This window comes from Sus scrofa, chromosome 4 (assembly GCF_054392235.1).
Source record: "Sus scrofa isolate SSC_HxYL_T2T_F1_AM1 chromosome 4, Sscrofa_HxYL_maternal_Yorkshire_Landrace_v2.0, whole genome shotgun sequence".
In the NCBI taxonomy this organism is placed as follows: domain Eukaryota; kingdom Metazoa; phylum Chordata; class Mammalia; order Artiodactyla; family Suidae; genus Sus; species Sus scrofa.
The window spans coordinates 116,840,366-116,861,097 of NC_139386.1; the positions used below are offsets into that span (position 1 = coordinate 116,840,366).

Sequence of the window (20,732 nt, forward strand, 5' to 3'; positions counted from 1 at the left end):
GTGAGTGAGTGAATTCTCTGGAGTTTTTTTCTTATAAAGACACTAATCCTATTGAGTCAGGACCCCACTGTTATGACCTTGATGTTGCCAAAGAACCTTCATAACGTGATAGAATTTTGAGAATACCTGTAAATATCGTACAAGCCAATGAAGAGGGGGAGACAAAAACAAAAATAAAAAAGTAAAAAAAAAAAGAGAGAGAACCCTGAGAGGCAAGAAATGATAATGATCCTAGGATGTAGAAGAAAATGGATTATGAAATACACAGAAAGGACTTAGAAGATTTTGTATATTTTAGGAGTTCCCTTGTGGCACAGCAGGTTGAGTAAATGGCATTGTCACTGCAGCAGTTCTGGTCACTGCTGTGGCACAGGTTTGATCTCTGGCCCAGGAACTTCCACATGCCTTGGGCATGGCAAAAAATACCGAAAAAAAGATCATGTATATCTTTTATAGAATTTTAAATTAATTATTTTAAGAGTGCATTTTTCTATCTTTTTTTCCTCCCTGTTCTGGTTTTAATAGTGTAAAGAATTGATTTGTTTCTAGTGAATCACTGCTGTTTTCTCATTTCCATAGTTCAGACTATGGAATGATTGTCATTAGCCTTTGTGACTTTATTTATTGTCATGTTATTACAGTACTAAATGAACACTAAATAAGGCACTTAAATACACTTTTTGCTTTCAAATCTATAGAGCTATTCTTGTTATATAATTGTAAGGTTGAAGTATACTGTTAAATTTTTCATTAAATAATTTAAACTAGTATATAATTTGTCCCACATATTACCATGTATTTTTATACTTATGATGTTTTAGGAATTCCCCTTGTGGCACAGCAGAAACAAATCTGACTAGTATCCATGAGGATGTGGGTTTGATTGCTGGCCTTGCTCAGTGGGTCAGGGATCCGGCATTGCTGTGAGCTGTGGTGTAGGTTGCAGATATGGGGCTTGGATCCTGTGTTGCTGTGGCTCTGGTGTAGGCTGGCAGCTGTAGCTCTGATTCGACCCCTAGCCTGGGAACTTCCATGTGCTGCAGGTGCAGCCCTAAAAAGAAAAAAAAAAAAAGGGAGATTTTATATTCAAAATGTATATTAGCATATGTATTTTATTCAGTTTCTCTCAATTATTGCCTTCTCATGGAAATACAGGGACCTAGGGATCATAGGGAAATGGCATGGCCGGGATCAGTACACTCTTCTGTACCCTTGTTTAAAAAATCCCCACCGAGACTAATTTTCCTCGTTTCTAAAATCAGAAGAAAAGCTCTACCTCAGAGCTTTTATAAAAGGCCTAAATGAAGTCATGTTTGTGTAAAGTACACAATTAGATGTGAGTAGTAGTATAGTGTTTTTATTTAAACTCACTGTAGGGGGAGTTCCCGTCGTGGCACAGTGGTTAACGAATCCAACTAGGAACCACGAGGTTGTGGGTTCGATCCCTGGCCTTGCTCATTGGGTTAAGGATCCAGCATTGCCATGAGCTGTGGTGTGGGTTGCAGACCCGGCTCGGATCCTGCATTGCTGTGGCTGTGGTATAAGCCAGCATCTATAGCTCTGATTTGACCGCTAGCCTGGGAACCTCCATATGCCGCGGGAGAGGCCCAAGAAATGGCAAAAAGACAAAAAAAAAAAAAAAAAAAAGCCAAAAAACAAAAACCAAAACTCACTGCAGGAAATGTACTTTAGATCCCACATTTGCTGTGCTCTTGATCTTCATATGTATTTGGAAGATGAGCAGCCTGTGAAGACCCGTCACGTGCGAAGGTCCTGTGGCCTCCCCTGTTCTCTGCAGTGGCTGCCGCTCCTGGAAATGTGCCGCCTGGCCTTGCAGAAATGTGGCCTGTCTGTCATCAGGATGAGAGTGGCTGTGAGAACGTTCGTGTTGAGTGGAAGCAATTGTAAAATTAGTTGTTTTATTATTTCTCTTCTTTCCTGTTTCTCTGGCAGCTCCTAAAGTCCCATTGGCTTGATAATTTTGCCAAAGACTCTGTAAACCCAGGAGTCATGGTGTTGCTGGGATGCGGAGCCTTATCCAGCACCTGTGGTCAGCTGGCCAGCTACCCTTTGGCCTTGGTGAGAACACGAATGCAGGCTCAAGGTGAGTTTAGGATGAAAGGATGACCCTGACAAAAGTACTGCATCAGTAACATGCTTTTGGAGCTTCAAGTTCTCCTGGGACAGCAGGGTGTGGTTTTAAGATAGTAGTTTTCAAACTTTTTCCTGAAGGGGGCTTTTTAGAATTTTTTTCCCTAATCAGTTCTTCTTCATGAAATTTTAATACCATGGATACACTGCTCATAAACTGTATGCATATTTGTGGTTTATGCATAACAAGAATAAGGTTTTTTTGCATGTGTTGCGAATGTGTGTTTTAAGAGTGCAGGTATCCCTGGGTTCTGGTTCTGCATCTATGGATTCAACCAACTGTGGATCAGAAATATTCAGGAAAGAGTTCCTGTTGTGGAGCAGCAGAAACGAATCCAGCTAGTATCCATGAGGATGTGGGTTCCCTGGCCTCAGTCAGGGGCCAGGGTTCTGTTGTTGCCATGAGCTGTGGTATAGTTTGGAGACTCGGCTTGGATCCCATGTGGCTATAGCTATGGTGTAGGCCGGCAGCTGTAGCTCCCATTTGAGCCCTAGTCTGGGAACTTCCATGTGCTGCAGGTGTGGCCCTAAAAAAGGAAAAAAAAAAAAAAATTCAGGAAACTCCCCCCCAAACTCCAGAAAGTTCCAGGAAGCAAAACTATTTATATAGCCTTACATTGTATTTACACATATTTAATAGCATCTCCACTGGAAGTGTTGGTTAATTAATGATTGACTGCTCATTGCAGGGTTGGGGATAGAGCTGCAGATGCTCAGGGTGTGCTATTTTAAAAAAATGAGAGTTGAGGTGAGATTGACCAGGAATAAAGAAAGCAAAAGAGACAAGAAAGGCACAGCATGCATACATTTTAATATAGCAGTAAAAGGCAGCCAATCGTAAGAAAGGGGAATAACTGATCGATGGCAGGAGAGCCGGGAGGGCAGATGTGGTCAAAGTGGAGGGGGAGTCAGTGTCACTGTGGGGAGGAATCACAGTTCAAAAGGTGTAGGTCATGGTAGTGAACAAGTCCAGCCACCATTTATCAAGAATGTGACAAATGCCAAGTGCATTACATACGTTGTTGCTAATTCTTACAACACTGCACAGTTTTCATTCCATTTACAGAGGAGAAAATTCCATTTACCATCAGCTCTCAGCTCTCCCACTTGCTAGCTAAGTGTGTTAGGACACGTTTCTCTCTCTCTGTCTAAGCCTCCAGTCCCTTATTTATGAAATGGGTATAATAACACTTTCCTAGGAGGATTAGTATCTACAGTAACTAGCCCAACATCTAGCACATAGTAAACATTGAGTAAATAACTGTTAGTCCCATCGTTGTAATCAGGATGGTCACTGCTAGGCACCATACAGGGAGAATTATATAAAGGGGTACTTTCTTGGGTGCCTTGGAATACATTTGATCCTTTCATTGTATTCTCGAATATCATTCTGAATCATAATTGCAGATGGTAGTAATAGCACATGCTTGAATATTAAATTAATGTGGTTTCTTTTTTTGTTTTCTAGCCATGGTAGAAGGAGCCCCACAGCTGAACATGGTTGGGCTTTTTCGACGAATAATTTCTAAAGAAGGAATACCTGGACTTTACAGAGGCATCACCCCAAACTTTATGAAGGTGCTCCCTGCTGTAGGCATCAGTTATGTGGTTTATGAAAATATGAAACAAACTTTAGGAGTAACTCAGAAATGACATGTTGAATTTTTTTGCTTTAATGTGATTATGGAAACTTTCAGTCATCTCTAGATTGACCTTTTTTTTTTTTTCCTGGAATTGCAACATGTCTGTAGCAAAAGAAGCTGTATTTTTTTCACAAAAGGGAAGAGCGTATCAATGATAACATCAAACGTTTGGACTCAATTTTATACATTCAGAAATGTTAAAAATCATAGTTTTGATAAGATCATACAATTTTGAAAAGGCCACAAAACTGTATTTTATCTTTTCTTATTCGTCCTATTTACAAATCTGTGCCCTGAATCCTAAATCTGAAAAAAAAGTACTTGCTTGAACTAAGTTTGTTTGTGTGATAGAATTATAAATCTTTAATCTTTATTTTGGTTGGTTCAAGTTCCTGCCAGTTCCTTTATCCTTAAATATCTTTTCCTTGAAAACAAAATGATCATGAAACCTCAAAACTTAAATTGTTTATATATTTTGTGTGTCTTTATAAACTTCTTAAAATTTCCCTGTAGAATGGAGAATCATTGCATGAAAACATACCTTACAGCAGCCAAATAGGTATAGCGTTTATATTCTTTCTTAAAGCTGAATAAGAATGAATGTTAAGTGGCAGAATTTCAAGGCGTGCAAATAGCCCAGCCCATTCATATTATTTTTGTGTAAGGGGGAGTGCTCAAATATTTATTTCTGTGGGCACGTCCCTGTTTTTCTTGCACTGTTATTTGATCCCAGAATGGCACACTGATTGTCAGTATGTTACTGTTAAATTATCAACACACGGCAACTTATTTGAAAGATGCTTTTTATTGTCATTGGTTTGAAAAGCACCAGGAAACAAAACCCTTTGGCCTGTAATCAACTTTTGAAGAACATCTTTCTTTGCTTTGTGCTTTGTTTCCTACTTGAGTCTGACTTCCATTTTAATCAGGAAGGCTTCTTGGTTATCTGAAATCTCTTAATTACACAAAGTAGGTTGATCATGCGTGAAGGGCATTCTCATTTCCCCTCACTATTTAATTTCTTTGACCCTGCAGTTCTCTAATTGGGCAGCATATATACGAGGAGAATAGTGCATATTAATCGTACTATATGTTAACTTTATAATTTGGTGTCTGTATTTAAATGAGAGGCCCAATTTATAGACATGTACATTCATATTCTTTCTTGCTCCCAGTCTAAGGAACATGTTATGATATAGAAACTTACTTTATAATATTGATAACATGCTTTTATTTTACTGAAGCCATTTTTGCAATCAGCTGTCTTTTCTAATTTGTGTGATTAAGACTTAGAAAAATATTTATTAATTGAAGTTATTCTTATCACTTTAATTTAGTTCGAGTTTGATTTCTAGTAATTTCTGTTATAAATTGCCGACATGTTCATGAAAATCTAGTGACATAACAGACATTTCCTTTATTTGAACCTACCTCTCATATTTTCTGAACCAAAAAGAAATGTTGGATTTGTGTTTGTGAAACATATACTAAAATTTAGTTTTCATTATATTAGTTACGTCTGATAAATGTCTCAGTATTTTTATGATACATATGATGCATATGTATGGGACTCTGTCTTCGGGATGTTTGTACTTTTTAAATACATAAATGACAATATTAAGGTGCATGGTATATGATTAGCTCTTTTTTTCACATGAAATTATGGAATGAGTAAAACTGCAAACTACTGAAAAAGATTCATTGTTCATTATGAATTTAAATTGCTTGCTATTTATCATTTGTAAGGTATGAGTGTGATCTATCTGTGTATCTTGTATCTTTTGGAAAGAGCCCAGAGTTGAAAATAGTTTATTTCCGGCACTATTGCATATTTACTTTCCATTTATATTAAAAACATAAATATATATTTGTTTTGAAATGACTTGTTTCCTCATTTAAAAAAAAAGAGTAATTACGTATATGATGGGTAAAGAAGGAGGTTCTACTGTCCAGAAAGCAACATAACATTGTATATCAACTATACTTCAATAAAAATGTTTTAAAAATAGTATAACTAAGGCAAAAAAATGGGTGTGTCATGAAGCTTATATCACTGGCAGCAGTGCAAATAATATATATATAGCATTATTGAATAAGACTCATTGTAGTCTTTCCAAATGCTTTGGCCTTTGCTGAGCAGCCATAGCAGTTATTGTGTCTCTCATACATTTTGGTCTAAGGTAACATTTCTCGTGATGTCCAAATCCCGCATTTACCAATTAGGGTTGTACCTTCGGTGGTCACAGTACTGAGGAAAAGCCAAAGTCCCAGGGTTTCTTGCCACATCGTGGTGCAGCATCAGTTTGTCCTGAGGTTGCGGGAAACAAGAGCTAAGTAAGTTGACCGGTAAGTAATTAAAACAATTTTATAGTGCAGATTATACAATTATGAAGGTCGTAAAATTTGATATTAAACGATAAAATGCATGACTGTAGAGAAATTCTGCATTCCCATTTGAATGCTCCCTGGATTCCAGGAAAAATATGCTAGCCCACCTTGGCTCTCAGGGACCCTTCATTAGAAAAATGCTGCCAATTTGTTTCTTACCTATTTGTCTTATATACCCATCAAGAGAGTAAGCTTCATGTGAACAGGCATTGTATTTTTAGTTTTGTTCAAGCTTTCTGTAAGTTTATATAAAAGTATGGCATGGTTTCCTTACTCTCAAATTAGAATTTTGCAAAATCCTCTGTTGTCATGGAATTTTTTTTTCTTTTTGTTTTATTTTTTGTCTTTTCTAGGGCTGTTCCTGCGGCATATGGAGGTTCCCAGGCGAGGGGTCCAATTGGAGCTGATGCTGCCTACCTACGCCACAGCCACAGCCATGAGGGATCCGAGCTGTGTCTGCGACCTATACCACAGCCCACAGCAACCCTGGATCCTTAGCCCACTGAGCAAGGACAGGGATCAAACCCGCAAACTCACGGTTCAGAGTTGGACTCGTTAACCACTGCACCATGACGGGAACTCCATCTCATGGGATTTTTTTCCTTTTTCTTTTTCTTTTCCCTCCCCTCCCCTTGCTCCCAAAGGAGTAGCATGAGTAGAGGGGAGCAACCAGCAACCCTCTCTCCCTCCTTTGCTGTCTTCCCTCCTTGGGAGAAGTGCAGAGCAGATTGAACTTGCTGAGACCGCCCTCCAGGAGCAAACACTTTGTAAAGTTCCATCTGCCCTCTGGCTGCTGTGCAGGACAGAGTTATTCCGAAGTCCAAGCTGCCTGGGCCTGGATCCACTGCTGCCCTCTGACCACAGTGCAGTTAAAGACACCTGTTCACTGCCTTCTGGTTTTTCTGCTTTTTGCTTGGTTTGTTTTTTTGTAAATTTGCATGTTCTCTGGTTATAACTGGGCCCCACAGCCCTACACTCCGATGCTCGGCCACAGCCGCTGCAGCGCTCTTTCCTGTGAAAGCAGAAGTGCCCCGAGCTTGGGCCATGTGGCATTTATTCCATAAATATTCACTTGCTTATTGGTTCTTTCAGTGAGTATTTATTTAACACCGACTGTGTGCCAGACACTTTCAGGGGATGAGGACACAGCACTGAACAAGACTCCACACCTTTCCTCGTGGAGATTATCTCGTGGAGCCAGACAACAAAGGAAGTAAAATACGTCACATGTCAGATGGTGGTAAGTGTAGAAGGCAGCACTGGGGCCAAAGGTGCAATTTTAGGTGAAGACTTTGCTGGAAAGGTGCTGTTTGAATAAAGGCCCAAAGGGCAAATGGGACTGGGCCATGCTGATCTCTGGAAAGGGCGTCCAGGCAAAGGGGAAGCAGGTAGGGGATGCAGATGGAGAGACATCAAGGCAGCCAGTGTGGCTGGAGCGGGGTGAGCAAAAGGGAGGCTTTAGTCAGGGATGAAGCCAGGGAGGGCTGTCAGCCCACAGTTCCAGGACTGCAATAGCCGCAGTTACATGGTGATGTTTCCTAACCAAAATTCAGATGTCTGTCCTCTGGGGCAGGAGTTTCATCATTGGAAACATCGTTGGGAAACACCTGCAGTTTCTGTAACCATCATGCCCATCACGACAGGACAGCCTTCCCTGGAACTGCTGTCCCAACAGAGTGGCTCCTTCCCCGGATGGCAGGTCTTTTGGCTTCTCTATGCCTTTCCCTCTCCAGGGAGAGTTTTAATTGTTAAAAAGAGAAATTAGGGAGTTTCAGCTGGTTACAAACCTGACTCCTATTCATGAGGCTGTGGGTTCGATCCCTGGCCTTGCTCATTGGGTTAAGGATCCTGCGTTGCTCTGGCTGTGGTGTAGGCTGGCAGCTGCAGCTCCATGTCAACCCCTAGCCTGGAAACTTCCACAGATGCAGCCCTAAAACAAACAAACAAACAAACGAAACAAAACACCAGAGAAATTCACTTAGAGAACTTAAAATCTTTCTAAGAGTTCCCGTTGTGGCTCAGCAGGTTAGGAATCTGACATACTGTCCATGAAGATGCAGGTTCAATCCCTGGCCTTGGTGGGTTAAGGATCCAGTGTTGCCGTAAGCTGCAGTGTAGGTCACAGATGTGGCTCAGCTCCTGCGTGGCCATGGCTGTGGCCTAGGCCTGCAGCTGTATGTAGCTCTGATTCAGCGCCTAGCCTTGGAATTTCCATACGCACAAGCGCAGCTGTAAAAAGAAAAAAAAAAAATCTTTCTAGATGGTTTCCTAAGAATTAGCAGACTTGAATCTTAGGAAACCAGCAAGACTGTCATTGTCCTCACTTCCCTCTCTGACCGACCACCTTGTATCTGCCCAGGATTTGTTTGTTTATAATTTATACACGTTGTACCATATTGAAAACGACCTCTTTATTTTTCATTAGTTGATATTGTCCTGCTTTGAATTTACTTCTGCAAAGTCCATATAATAGTAACCAAGGAAGTGATGTGTATTTTGTACTCTTAAAAGAGGTACCATTCTGGCCAGGGATGTTTTTCTGTCTTTTTTATGGCCATGCCCACAGCATATGGAGGTTCCCAGGCTAGGGGTCGAATCAAAGCTGCAGGTGCCAGCCACAGCCACGCCAGATCCGAGTTGTGTCTGACCTACACCACAGCTCACAGCAACACCAGATCCTTAACCCACTGAGCAAGGCCAGGGATCAAACCTGTGTCCTCATGGATGCTAGTCAGATTTGTTTCTGCTAAGCCCTGATGGGAACTCCCTGGCCAGGGATTTTAACATGTTCTAAAGTACTTCTTCAAACAGAAACTTACTGTGATCCTTGGTGTTAACTAATCACATGTGTCTTCCAAGAATTTACACTCACCCCTTTATATACCAGTCTACTACCCAGTCACAACCATGGGTTCAGGGTGAATTAGCTTAAATTCCAGCACCTGTTATCAGTGTTGGCTGCAGATGTGCATGCCTCTGCCCCCACAGGAGGTCCCCACGTGAGTCTTAGTGTGCCAACTGGAATGTGCAAAATATGCCATGTTTCTGAATTTTCTGCAAATTAGCTTAAATCCAGGTACAAGCTCCTATACCATTCAGTGTTGTGCCGGTGACCTGGGGTCTTGGCCCTCTTGACACTGGTCATGGTCCACCCGTGGCAGCTCACATGGTCCCTTAGATCTGGTGGTGGTGCCATGCTTGGTATGGGAGTAGCTGGTAAGACATGGGGCATCTGTACCTGGGGTCTGGCCTTTCCATTCTGGAAGGGTGAGGAGCCGATTGTGACTCTCTCCTTATCTTGGGACCCACCAACTTTTGTCTCCTTCCCAGTCCCTGGATTTGTTCCTTTTTCTCTTTGCTCTTGAAGGTGCCCACCTGCTCATTCCCTGGGACCCCTGGCATGCTCTCTGCCAGTAGCTTAGATGCTTGCAAAAGACAGAAGAGCCTCTTAATTGGAAGTGACTGCTATTTTCCACTTTGAAAAATCACCGAAGAAAGGTTATTCCTGGAGCCCTGGCTCCTTGTCTGAAACGAGATGAAAGGGAACATCTAGGAGGAGTAAATATGAATTAGTCTTTCACTCCGTTACTTTGCTGTAGGCTTTCAAACCACCTCCTGCACCTTGTACTCTGTGTCTTAGGGATGAACCCTATTGTGCCACTGAGGGTGGGCTCTGCTTACAAGACACAGCACATCATTCCACCTGTTGAATCTCTAAGTCCCCAGAACAGTACTGATACATGGCAATGTAGCTTCATGGCCACATGGTTCTGTAAACGGTGTCCTGAATGAAAAGTCTACAGTATAATCGAGAGCTGACACTTTCCAAGGGCTTAGGAGGAGATGGAACGTAGAGGGTAAAAGCAATTGTAAAGTGGGGGAGGAGGATGAGATTCTTCGGGGTTAGAACTCTTTCTGAATCTGTTTAGTTGGGGATGATTTAGGGAATCCAGATGGAAGCCCCCAGAAGACAGGCTTGATGAGATGCAAGGGGAGGCCTACAAGGAACGCTAGTGACTCAGGTGCTGGAGGCTCTGACAGTAAAAGAATCTGCAAGAAAACGAAGGGTTAAAGTCCCCCCATTTGTGATCTTTGTCCCTCCTCTGATTTTGTTCCCGTCCCTCTTTACTCTTCATAAAGATGTCCCTTCTGGAGAAATACGAGAGACTCTTCCATAAGGTGATAAACCTGTATGTCACTAGAAAGGAAAAGCCGATAAACAATTGAGGAATTTTGCCATCACTTGAAAATTTTGCTATTTTGTATAGTTGTTTTCTTTGGTAACACGTGGGGCTACGGTTTTAGGGAATTCTGACCAGCTTATGGAAGATGCTTCTCTCTTTACCAAACCTTCATGATTCACTTATTGGTCTTGTGAGGCGATGAGCAAAAAGATTCAGAACAGGATGGGATATAGAGAGGTCAAGAGGGCTATTTAGCAAGATTACAATTTTTTATGACACTATTAACTAATAATCAGAAGGTGACTCCTGGTGCGTTAGTTCCCTCCTCTTTTTAGAATTCTCAGCAGTGGTGTTTGCCTGGGTCAAGACAGGTCGGTTCGGTACCGCTCTGTGGACATGCCTTTAAGGTGAGAAGTGAACTGAAAGGCTTTTTATCACTGTGATAATTGCTTATGATGTTATTCAGTGATAGATCTGCCCATTTGGGGCACCAAGGGCCATAAATGTGGTCCTCTAGTCACTTAATACTGGTGTTCCAAGTATCAAGTGTGCCTGGTTTCGGAGAGGGCAGGAGAGGAGAGGAGTGGGAATTTATGGATGAGTTTGCGGTCCGTTTCATGCCTTTCCTTGTTGAGTTTGTACAAATGATCTCTTTGAAAGCAAATAGTACCAGCTTCGGGAACACTCATACAAAGAAGCTTATCTTTTCCCAGATGGATGGCTAATCATGTAGCAAGTGGCCAGAAACCTCGGCCCAAAGGTGTGTTATTTTCCAAGGATTTCTTGCCATGTCCTTTTTTTTTCTTTTCTTTTCTTTTTCTTTTCTTTTTTTTTTTTTTTTTGTCTTACTGACTGGGGACAGAGGAGTTATAAACCTATTTAAGTAGACCCTTACATTGGTCTGTCATCCAATGCAAAGTGAAATGGGAAGGCTGGTGTTTACCTGCGTGGCAACAGCACAGGCTCAGTAAAACCGTGACCCCTGGCCCCCAGAGCAAGGCTTCGAAGGTGCTTGTCATGGGCCCTTTCCACACAGCAGCCCAGTGACCACCACTCCAGCAGTGTAAACTCTTAGTGCCCAGTTATTCTTTTAATTCTATCACCGGTGGCCTAGCTCGTATTAGCTTTTCTCTTAGTGCCAGATGCAATCGTTTGGTTTCAGAGGATTCAAATTAAGATGATCTCTGCACTGAGGTAGGGCCAAGTTTTTACCTTAGCCTGTTGAGTACAAAGTTTACACTCTCGACTGTTATAAATTGTAATCCAAATACTATATGCTCCTTCTCAGGGGCATGGTTTTCCTCCAGGCAATAGAATGGTGTGTGTAATTGGCGCGGGGGTGGGAAGGAGGGTCTCTGTATCCTTGCTGATTGCCGGCCTCCCAAGGATGCGGACAGCTTTGATTGAGTAAATTGATGGACGTGTGTACATAATTGCCAATTTCATGTTAGCATGAGCTGTCCAGGCTTTTCTCTACACCAGAGGAGTCATCCACTGCAGTGTATGTTTCCACTTAGAGCAAAGACAGGTGTTTTCATGGAACCACCAGGACTTCTAAACCAAGTCCATAATTACGTATACACCATGCTAATTGCATATATAATACAAACAAAGCAGGACGGATTAAGGAGGAAGTTACAAATGTAATACAATTGCTTAGTAGAACAAAAGTAATTTGTAAGGATCACTTTGTAACTTCTCCAGCAGATCTTCTTAGACACAGTCAAGTCTTGGCGATCTTTTTAGACACAGTTGAGTCTTTGCAAGTAGCATCTTTTACACAGCCTTGGTAACATATAATTGACATAGGATAAACTACAAATATTTAAAGTGTATAATTTAATAAGTGTTGACATATGTATATACCCATAAACACAATCAAGATAATGAATATACCATCACCCTTAAAAGTTTCCTATGGCACCAGGAAACAACTTATCCACTTTCTTATTATCACTATAGGTTAGCTTGTTTTTAATAGAATTTCATATAACTGTCTGGCTTCTTCGACTCCACCTTCTGATTCCTTTATGCTGTTGCAGGTGTCAATAGTCCATTCCTTTTTATTGCTGAGTGGTGTTCCATTGTAAGCATAGTCTATGATTTGCTTTGACAATGACTTGTCGATGAGCATTAGAATTGTTTCCAGTTTGGGGCTGTTACAAACAAGCTGCTATGAACATTTGTGTATACGCTTTGAATGGATGTATATTTTTATTTCTCTTGGGTAAATACCTAGGAGAGGCATGACTGTCCAAATTGCTCCACATCTTTGTCTTGTGGCTGTTTGTTAATGTCAGCCACTCTCATAGGAGTATTGATGTCTGATTGTGGTTTTAATGTATATTTCCCTAACGACATGTAATTTTTTTCGTCACCAGGTTTGGTGTTTATGAGTGTGTGTGTGTGTGTGTGTGTGTGTGTGTGTGTATGTCACAGCTTATCAGATTATAAGTTTCATCATGGTTAAGTGTCTTTTCAGATACTCTGACCATTTGGGTTTTTTTTTTTGCTTATTATGGGCCAGTGAGAGTTCATTATGTATATTATGTATAAAAGTCCTTTATCAAGTATATACTTTGCAAACATTTTCTCCCAACCTGGTCCTTGTCTCACCACCCTCTAATCTATATTTTAGAAGAGCAGTTTTTAATTTTAATGTACTCCAATTTATCAATTTGTGCTTTATGAATCATAGTATTATATCTAAGACAACTTTCTTAGATTTTAAGATTTTCTTAAAAATTTAAGAATATTTTCTCCTATGTTTTCTTCTAGAAATTTTGTAGTTTAAAGTCTTTGGATTTAGGTCTATGATCTGTTTTTTTATATGGTGCAAGTGTGGATTGAAGTTCAAGCTTGTGTATATGAATATTCAAAAGAATATTCAATGCTTCTGGTACCATTTGTTAAAAGGACTATTCTTTCTCTACTGAATCACCTTTGTACCTTTATCAAAAATCACTTGTCCTTATATATATATATGGGTCTGTTGCTGGACTCTATTCTGTTCTGTTGATCTATTTGTGTATTTTTTGGAGGGGGGGGCTTTTTGTCTTTTTAGGGCCACATTCGAGGCACATGGAGATTCCCAGGCTAGGGGTCCAATCGGAGCTATAGCTGCCGGCCTATACCACAGCCACAGCAACAGGGGATCTGAGCCGTGTCTGGGACCTCCACCACAGCTCACGGCAGTGCTGGATCCTTAATCCACTGAGCAAGGTCAGAGATTGAATCTGCGTCCTCATGGATGCTAGTCAGGTTGGCTAACTGCTGAGCCATGATGGGAACTCCTATTGGTGTATTTTAATGTCACACTGTCTTCACTGCTGCATCTTCAGAAGTCTTGAAATCAAGTCTGTACTGTCATCTAGCTTTGTTCTTTGGGTGTTCTAGGTCCTTTGCATTTCTATATGAATTTTGGAATCAGCTTGTCAATGGCTGCAATAAAGCCTGTGGCAATTTGGGATTACACTGAATCTATGGATTAATTTGGAGAGAAATGACATCTTTTTGACCCATAAAGTAGGTATCCCTCCACTTATTAATTAAAATTTTTTCTTGGTAGTGTTTTTTAGTTTTATAGCAATTTGTGTGAATCTATCAAAACCATAATACTGAACACAAAATGAAAGTTTCAAAAAGACCCAGACTTGCTAAAGCAATCCTGAGGAACAAAAACCAAGCAGGAGACATAATCTCCCAGACTTCAGACAATATTACAAAGCTACAGTAATCAACACAGTGTGGTACTGGTACAAAACCAGACATACAGACCAATGGAACAGAATAGAGAAGCCAGAAATAAACCCAGACACCTATGGTCAATTAATCTTCAACAAAGGAGGCAATAATATAAAATGGGAAAAAAAAAAAAACAGTCTCTTCAGCAAATGGTGCTGGGAGAACTCTTCAGCTGCATATAAGTCAATGAAACTAGAACAGACCCTCACACCATGTGCAAAAATAAACTCAAAATGGCTTACAGACTTAAACATAAGACCAGACAGTATAAAACTCCTAGAAGAGAACATAAGGCAAAACATTCTCTGACACCAACTGTACAAGTGCTTTCTTAGGTCAGTCTTCTAAGGCAATAGAAATAAAAACAAAAATAAACTTAAAAGATTTTGCACAGCAAAGGCACACATACACAAAAGGCACCTTATGGAATGGGAGAAAATGGTTTCAAACAATGCAACTGACAAGGGCTTAATCTTCAAAATATACAAACAACTTAGACAACTCTCAACAGCAAAAAAACAAACAACCCAATTGAAAAATGGCCAGAAGACCTGAATAGACCTTTCCCCAAAGAAGATATACTGATGGCCAACAGGCATATGAACAAATGCTCAACTTCACTAATTATTAGAGAAATGCAAATCAAAACTACCATGAGGTACCACCTCACACCAGTCAGAATGGCATCATTAATAGGTCCACAAATAACAAATGCTGGAGGCGGTGTGGAGAAAAGGGAACCCTCCTGCACTGTTGGTGGGAATGTAAATTGGTACAACCACTATGGAGATCAGTATGGAGGTACCTCAGAAAACTATACATAGAACCACCATATGACCCAGCAATCCCACTCTTGGGCGTATATCCAGACAAAACTTTCCTTGAAAAAGACACATGCACCCCTATGTTCATTGCAGCACTATTCAAAATAGCCAAGACATGGAGACAACCTAAATGTCCATCAACAGATGAATGGATTAAGAAGATGTGGTACATATACACAATGGAATACTACTCAGCCATAAAAAAGAACAAAATAATGCCATTTGCAGCAACATGGATGGAACTAGAGACTCTCATACTAAGTGAAGTAAGTCAGAAAGAGAAAGACAAATACCATATGATATCACTTATATCAGGAATCTAATATATGGCACAAATGAACCTATCTACAGAAAAGAAACAAACTCATGGACATGGAGAACTGACTTGTGGTTGCCAAGGGCTGGAGAGAGAGGGGGTGGGATGGACTGGGAGTTTGGGGTTAATAGAAGTAAACTATTGCATTTGGAGTGGATAAGCAATGAGATCCTGCTGTATAGCACTGGGAACTATTCTAATCGCTTGTGATGGAACATGATGCAGGATAATGTAAGAAAAAAATATGTATTTGTATAACTGGGTAATCTTGCTATACAGTATAAAACTGACAGAACATTGTAAATCAACTACAATAGAAATTCAGGAAGGGCCATTTTTTTTTATTACTCAAATGAATTTATCACATCTGTAGTTGTATAATGATCATAACAATCTGATTTCACAGGATTTCCATTCCACAGCCCAGGCACATCCCCCCACCCCCCAAACTGTCTCCTCTGGAGACCATAAGTTTTTCAATGTCTGTGAGTCAGCATCTGTTCTGCAAAGAAATTCCGTCTGTCCTTTTTTCAGATTCCACAAAGCATTTGATGTTGGTGTCTCATTGTATGGCTGACTTCACTTAGCATGATAGTTTCTAGGTCCATCCATGTTGCAAAAAATGCTGGTATTTCGTTCTTTTTAATGGCTGAGTAATATTCCATTGTGTATATGTACCACATCTTCTGGATCCACTCCTCTGTCGATGGACATTTAGGTTGTTTCCGTGTCTCAGCTATTGTAAATAGTGCTGCAATGAACATTCGAGTACATGTGTCTTTGTGAGTCGTGGTTTTCTCTGGGTAGACGCCCAGGAGTGGGATTGCTGGATCAAATGGTAGTTCTATGTTTAGTTTTCTGAGGAATCTCCATACTGCTTTCCACAGTGGTTGCACCAATTTACAATCCCACCAACAGTGTACTAATGTTCCTTTTTCTCCACACCCTCTCCAGCACTTCTTGTTTGTAGACTTTTGGATGATGGCCCTTCTGGCTGGTGTAAGGTGGTACCTCAGAGTGGTTTTGATTTGCATCTCTCTAATAATGAATGATGTTGAACATCTTTTCATGTGTTTCTTAGTATGTATGTCAGGAAGGGCCATTTTGTGTCTTGGTTTGAATATTGCTTCGTGTTGCTGGGTATTCTCCTGATAGTACAGTGTGTTGAATGGAAGACCTGGCCCCAGACTCATGCGGCAAAAGTCCTAGCACCAACCAACCAGGACAAGTAACTGTCATGGCCTCCATCTTCCACTGGGTGGCAGACTTCTCACAGCTCTACAGACTGCAGGTAACAGGGAGGGGATACAGAGCTTTTTCGCTTTCTCTCTGCTTCCATCAGGAAAATCACTGGGTTGCCTCCGGCCAGATTTGAATTTCCTGCACAAACCATCATTACCTTGTTTAGAGGAGGGAAGGTAGGATCGGCCTGTTACCACTCCAGCAGAGAAAGTGACAAAGAAGGTCCTTCATGCACTGAAGAGAAAGGCTTGTTCTTATTTTCGGGACAACTTTTCAAATATAGAAAAATTCCATGTTTTTACAAGTTAAATTAGACATGATTAAAAAAAAAGCCTTACTGTTCATACACAGAGTTATATTTAAATGTTCAGATAATAAAATTGTGACCATGGAAGATATTTTGGGATATTTGTTTTCATAGCATAATGAATATTTTTTCATGTGCTTAAAATATTTTGAGAGGTGTACATAATTGAAGCTTGAAATACAAGCTTAAAATAAATGTAAAAATAAAATAAAACAAACAAGTAAAATTCACCACAAAATTGAGTTTACTCCGTTTCCTTCTGCAATTTTTTTTTTTTTAAAACAAGAAGTTGTTTTCATTGATTGCACTTTGGTTGGCATGTTTTAAAAGAAATGCAGTTTAGGCCTCAGATTCTGGTTATTCATGGAATAATAGTTCTGGTTATTCATAGAATAATCAGTGTTATGGGAAAATTTAATGTTACTATTAGGCAACTCGACTTGTATTTTTTGATTAATCTGAAGTATCCTTCAATTCTAGTAAACAGGGTTTTTTTTAAAAAAAATTGCTCAATGAATTTATTACATTTATAGTTGTGCAATGATCATCACAACCCAATTTTATAGCATTTTCATCCCAAACCCCCAGTGCATCCCCCCAGCCCCCAACCTGTCTCCTTTGGAAACCATAAGTTTTTCCAAGTCTAAGCAGGAGTTTTAATGCTATAATTTTATTTCAATGTTGTGCAGCTGTGTAAGTATAACTATCACTTCAGTAAACAATGTTTATGACATCCACAGGGAGTCTCTTTAGAGAAAATAAGATTGCAAACACTTTAGTGCATAGATTCTAACAAGCTTAAGTTTTGATCAGAGAAAAATAGAAATTAGGATGGAGAGGAGAACAGGTAGATTCTGATGTGATGATGGTGCTGCCCTCACAGGGTCCATCAGCTGCTCACAACTCCCTGGCATGGCAGGAGCTGAGAAAAGCCGGCCCCCGGCCCCTTTGCCTCTTCCTGTCTTCTTCCTCTCACCCACCACACTCTGAGCTCTTTTTACCGCTCCTTTTTAAACGTCTCCACTGCCTCTTTCCCCTTGTTTGTTAATGTCTCGCTCAAAAGCAGCAAACTGGTGACTCCACAGCCTGATGCCTTTGGAGGAAAAATCCTCAAGAATTGAAAAAAGAAAATCAAGGTAATAGAACTGGCCTTGTTAAATCATTAGCTGTTCTTCAACCTGCCCGAGATGGAGATGAGCTTTTCAGCTCATTTCCTGCAAAATTTGGAATAATGTTGGTACTTGAAAAGACAACACAGGAGCCAGAGCTGAGATCTGGTGATGTTCTGGCCGATTTTTTAGCCAGTGGTAAAATTTTCTCATCTAATGATCAATCTATAAAATAAAAAGATTCTTATAAAAATGAGAAAGAAAAGATTATAAAAGTAATGAAATTATAAGGCTCGTTCACAAAGAATAGAGCATATTGATAGAGCTTTCCAGTTATAATTATTGTTTATTTCAGTTTGAGGGATATTGTTTTTAGTGTTTGATACTGATTTTGAAATCTGCTTGACATTCAAACACTGATTAATACTAATGATTTTCACTGGTCCTCCCCTCCCCCCCCCCTTAAGCCCTAATGCAGTGGCCGTAAACTTGGCTGCATATTAGAAACACCTTGGTGGGGGGCGGCATTTAAAAATCTCAGGTCAGCCCCAGACCAATTAAATGAGATTCCCTGCAGGTGGGAAGTAGGTGCCAGGATTTTTCAAAGCCTCCCCCGCACCCTGCCCCGTGATTCCACTTGGCAGCTAAGGGGGAGAATAGTTGCAAACTGGTTTCCTTCTGACCACTGCATATAAATAATTTTATTAATGGTTGAGATGAAAGCACTATAAACAAAGGGCAGTGTTCTCCAGCCTCCTACCTGGAGGAGAGCAGGACAGAGAACCCACAGGATTTGATGACAGATTAGATAGAGGGTTAAAAGAAATGGAGTCAAGGATGACTCAGTCTTTGACCCAAGAAAGATAGAATACAGCCAAAGGATAAAGTTGTCTTTTATTGAGATGGAAAGACCATGTAAATACCAAAAAAGGTGGGGCTTTGGGATGGGAAAGAGACGAATTGGGTTTGGAGCATATGAAATTCGAGATGCCTATGAGCCATCCAAGGTGAAAATTCAAGAGGGCATTTCTGGAATTCAGGGGCGAGGTAGACACAGGTGTTTGGGAGTCAGCAGCATCCCGGTGGTATTTAAAGCCCGGAGAGCAGATAATTGTGGGGGAAGTGTATACAGACAAGGAGGAGAAGGCAAGGCATGAAGCGTGAAGCCTGAAGCGGGCGCCCCCCTCCAGGGAGGAAACAGTGGAGGTGATGAGAAGGCGCAGCGGTGAGAAGGAGGGAAGCGTGAAGCCTGGGCTGCGTGGGCAGCCCGGAGGTGAGGACTGAGAAGGCATGGGGAGCTCTCAGCCCAGGGTGGTCTCCTGGGCAAGGAGAGTGTTGTGCAGTTTCTCAAGACCAGGCAGGTTCAACCTGGATTCGGGCAACGGAAAGAAGAGCCAATGCCCTGCGGGTAGGTGTGACATCCCTTTTATTGGCCTCATGAGCAGCGGTGGTGGAGGGGGCGGCGCGAAAAGGGCCGCCTGCCATTTACACTAGTATAGAACAGGGCCGGCGATTTGCCCAGATGTTACCCAAGAGTGGTCGTTATCCTCTTCCACTGCGCGCGCACATGGATGGCTGTCACTATGTAATAGGTGCTGCATCCTTCCTCACGGGAACAGCCTAGGCAGAAAGCGCCTGAGTGACTTCCTTGGCCCCAGAGAGGAAGGGAAAGTCTGCCCCCATCCATCATTTTCTCCAGCAGGGTTTACTTCCCCGACGTAAGCACTGAGGCAGCACATAGCTTGATTCACCAGCTAGGGTTTCACTGGGCAGGTGCTGCGAAAGCCCAGAGGAAAGGAAATTGGGAATGCTGGACAGGGGATGGTTGGGGTCAGGGCCATGGCTCTGAAGCAGAGTAAGGGGCAAGGAGGAAACAGGTGCAGAGGGAAGTGTGTGCGTTGGTGGACCAGAGACCCTAATGCATTTGAAAACAAAGTGGTAGGAAATGCTTGATACATAACACTGCGAGGAGAGAGGGTGCATCAGACAGAGACTTTGAGAAACCGTTTGGGAAGTTGATGATTTTCCATGACCCAGCTACCTGAAGTCTTTAATGCGTGAGAGCCAGCGACCAGGAAATTTGGGAAAAAATGTTGAGGGCAAGGGGGCTAAGTGGTCAGAGGGCAGCACCTTCCGTGGGATGCAGTTGAGCCAAAGTGCATGGAGGGAGGGGGGGCCCAGAAGTTGAAGTGGAAAGGGAGGGGCACACATATGCCACCTCCCACCCTGTGGAGGGCAAGGGGCACCCTCATGGGGGGGGGGAGGTGGGGCGAGGGTGGGGCTGGGGGTGGAGCGGAGAGCTCTATGAAGCTAAGGTGGGCTGGCAGCTGAGGAGGGGGAGAGTTTTAAAAGTGTGGAGACAGGACTGTGAACAGAGGAGACACCTGTCAGTCTCCTTCCTCTGCTATGTGTGTTGGGTGGAGAGGGGGGAAGGTGCTCCTTGAAGCTTATGCTGGCAAGCGTGGCCAGAGGCAGGGCACTGCTTTCTGGCTGTGATGAGGGAGGGACGGCTGGTCCAGACACAACCTGATTCACATTGCTAGGAAAACAGGGGGCCAAGGTACAAACCCCAAATATGCGAGTGTGGGGGAACCTGGCAACCGGATGGGAGAAATAATGGGATGGACGAGTGTGGGGGGTGGGGGTGGCAGGAGCATCCTGGAGGCAGAGCAATGACCTGCTTTTTTGTGTAGTGACTTTTTAATTCAATCCCAGTGACGTCGAGGGTGGGTGGGTGTGGTTCATTTACAAGGGCAGGAAAAGGATGAGCGGAAGGCTTGGTTTTCAAAGAGGGATGTGTAGCCATTGCAACACAATGACAATA

General features: G+C 41.8%; 1 protein-coding gene and 1 long non-coding RNA gene across 2 annotated transcripts in view; both read left to right on the top strand.

The window, feature by feature from the left end:
* SLC25A24 (solute carrier family 25 member 24) overlaps window positions 1-3,804 on the top strand; it is a 49,085-nt gene extending 45,281 nt beyond the window's left edge. Inside the window, exons 9-10 of the mRNA NM_001199363.1 lie at window positions 1,954-2,104; window positions 3,620-3,804. Of these exons, the coding sequence (NP_001186292.1) occupies window positions 1,954-2,104; window positions 3,620-3,804 (336 nt within the window). The remainder of the gene's footprint in view (window positions 1-1,953; window positions 2,105-3,619) is intronic.
* A 15,219-nt stretch (window positions 3,805-19,023) lies between these two features.
* LOC106510205 (uncharacterized) overlaps window positions 19,024-20,732 on the top strand; it is a 78,454-nt gene continuing 76,745 nt past the window's right edge. The window contains exon 1 of the long non-coding RNA XR_014844625.1: window positions 19,024-19,316. This is a non-coding gene — a long non-coding RNA (uncharacterized LOC106510205). The remainder of the gene's footprint in view (window positions 19,317-20,732) is intronic.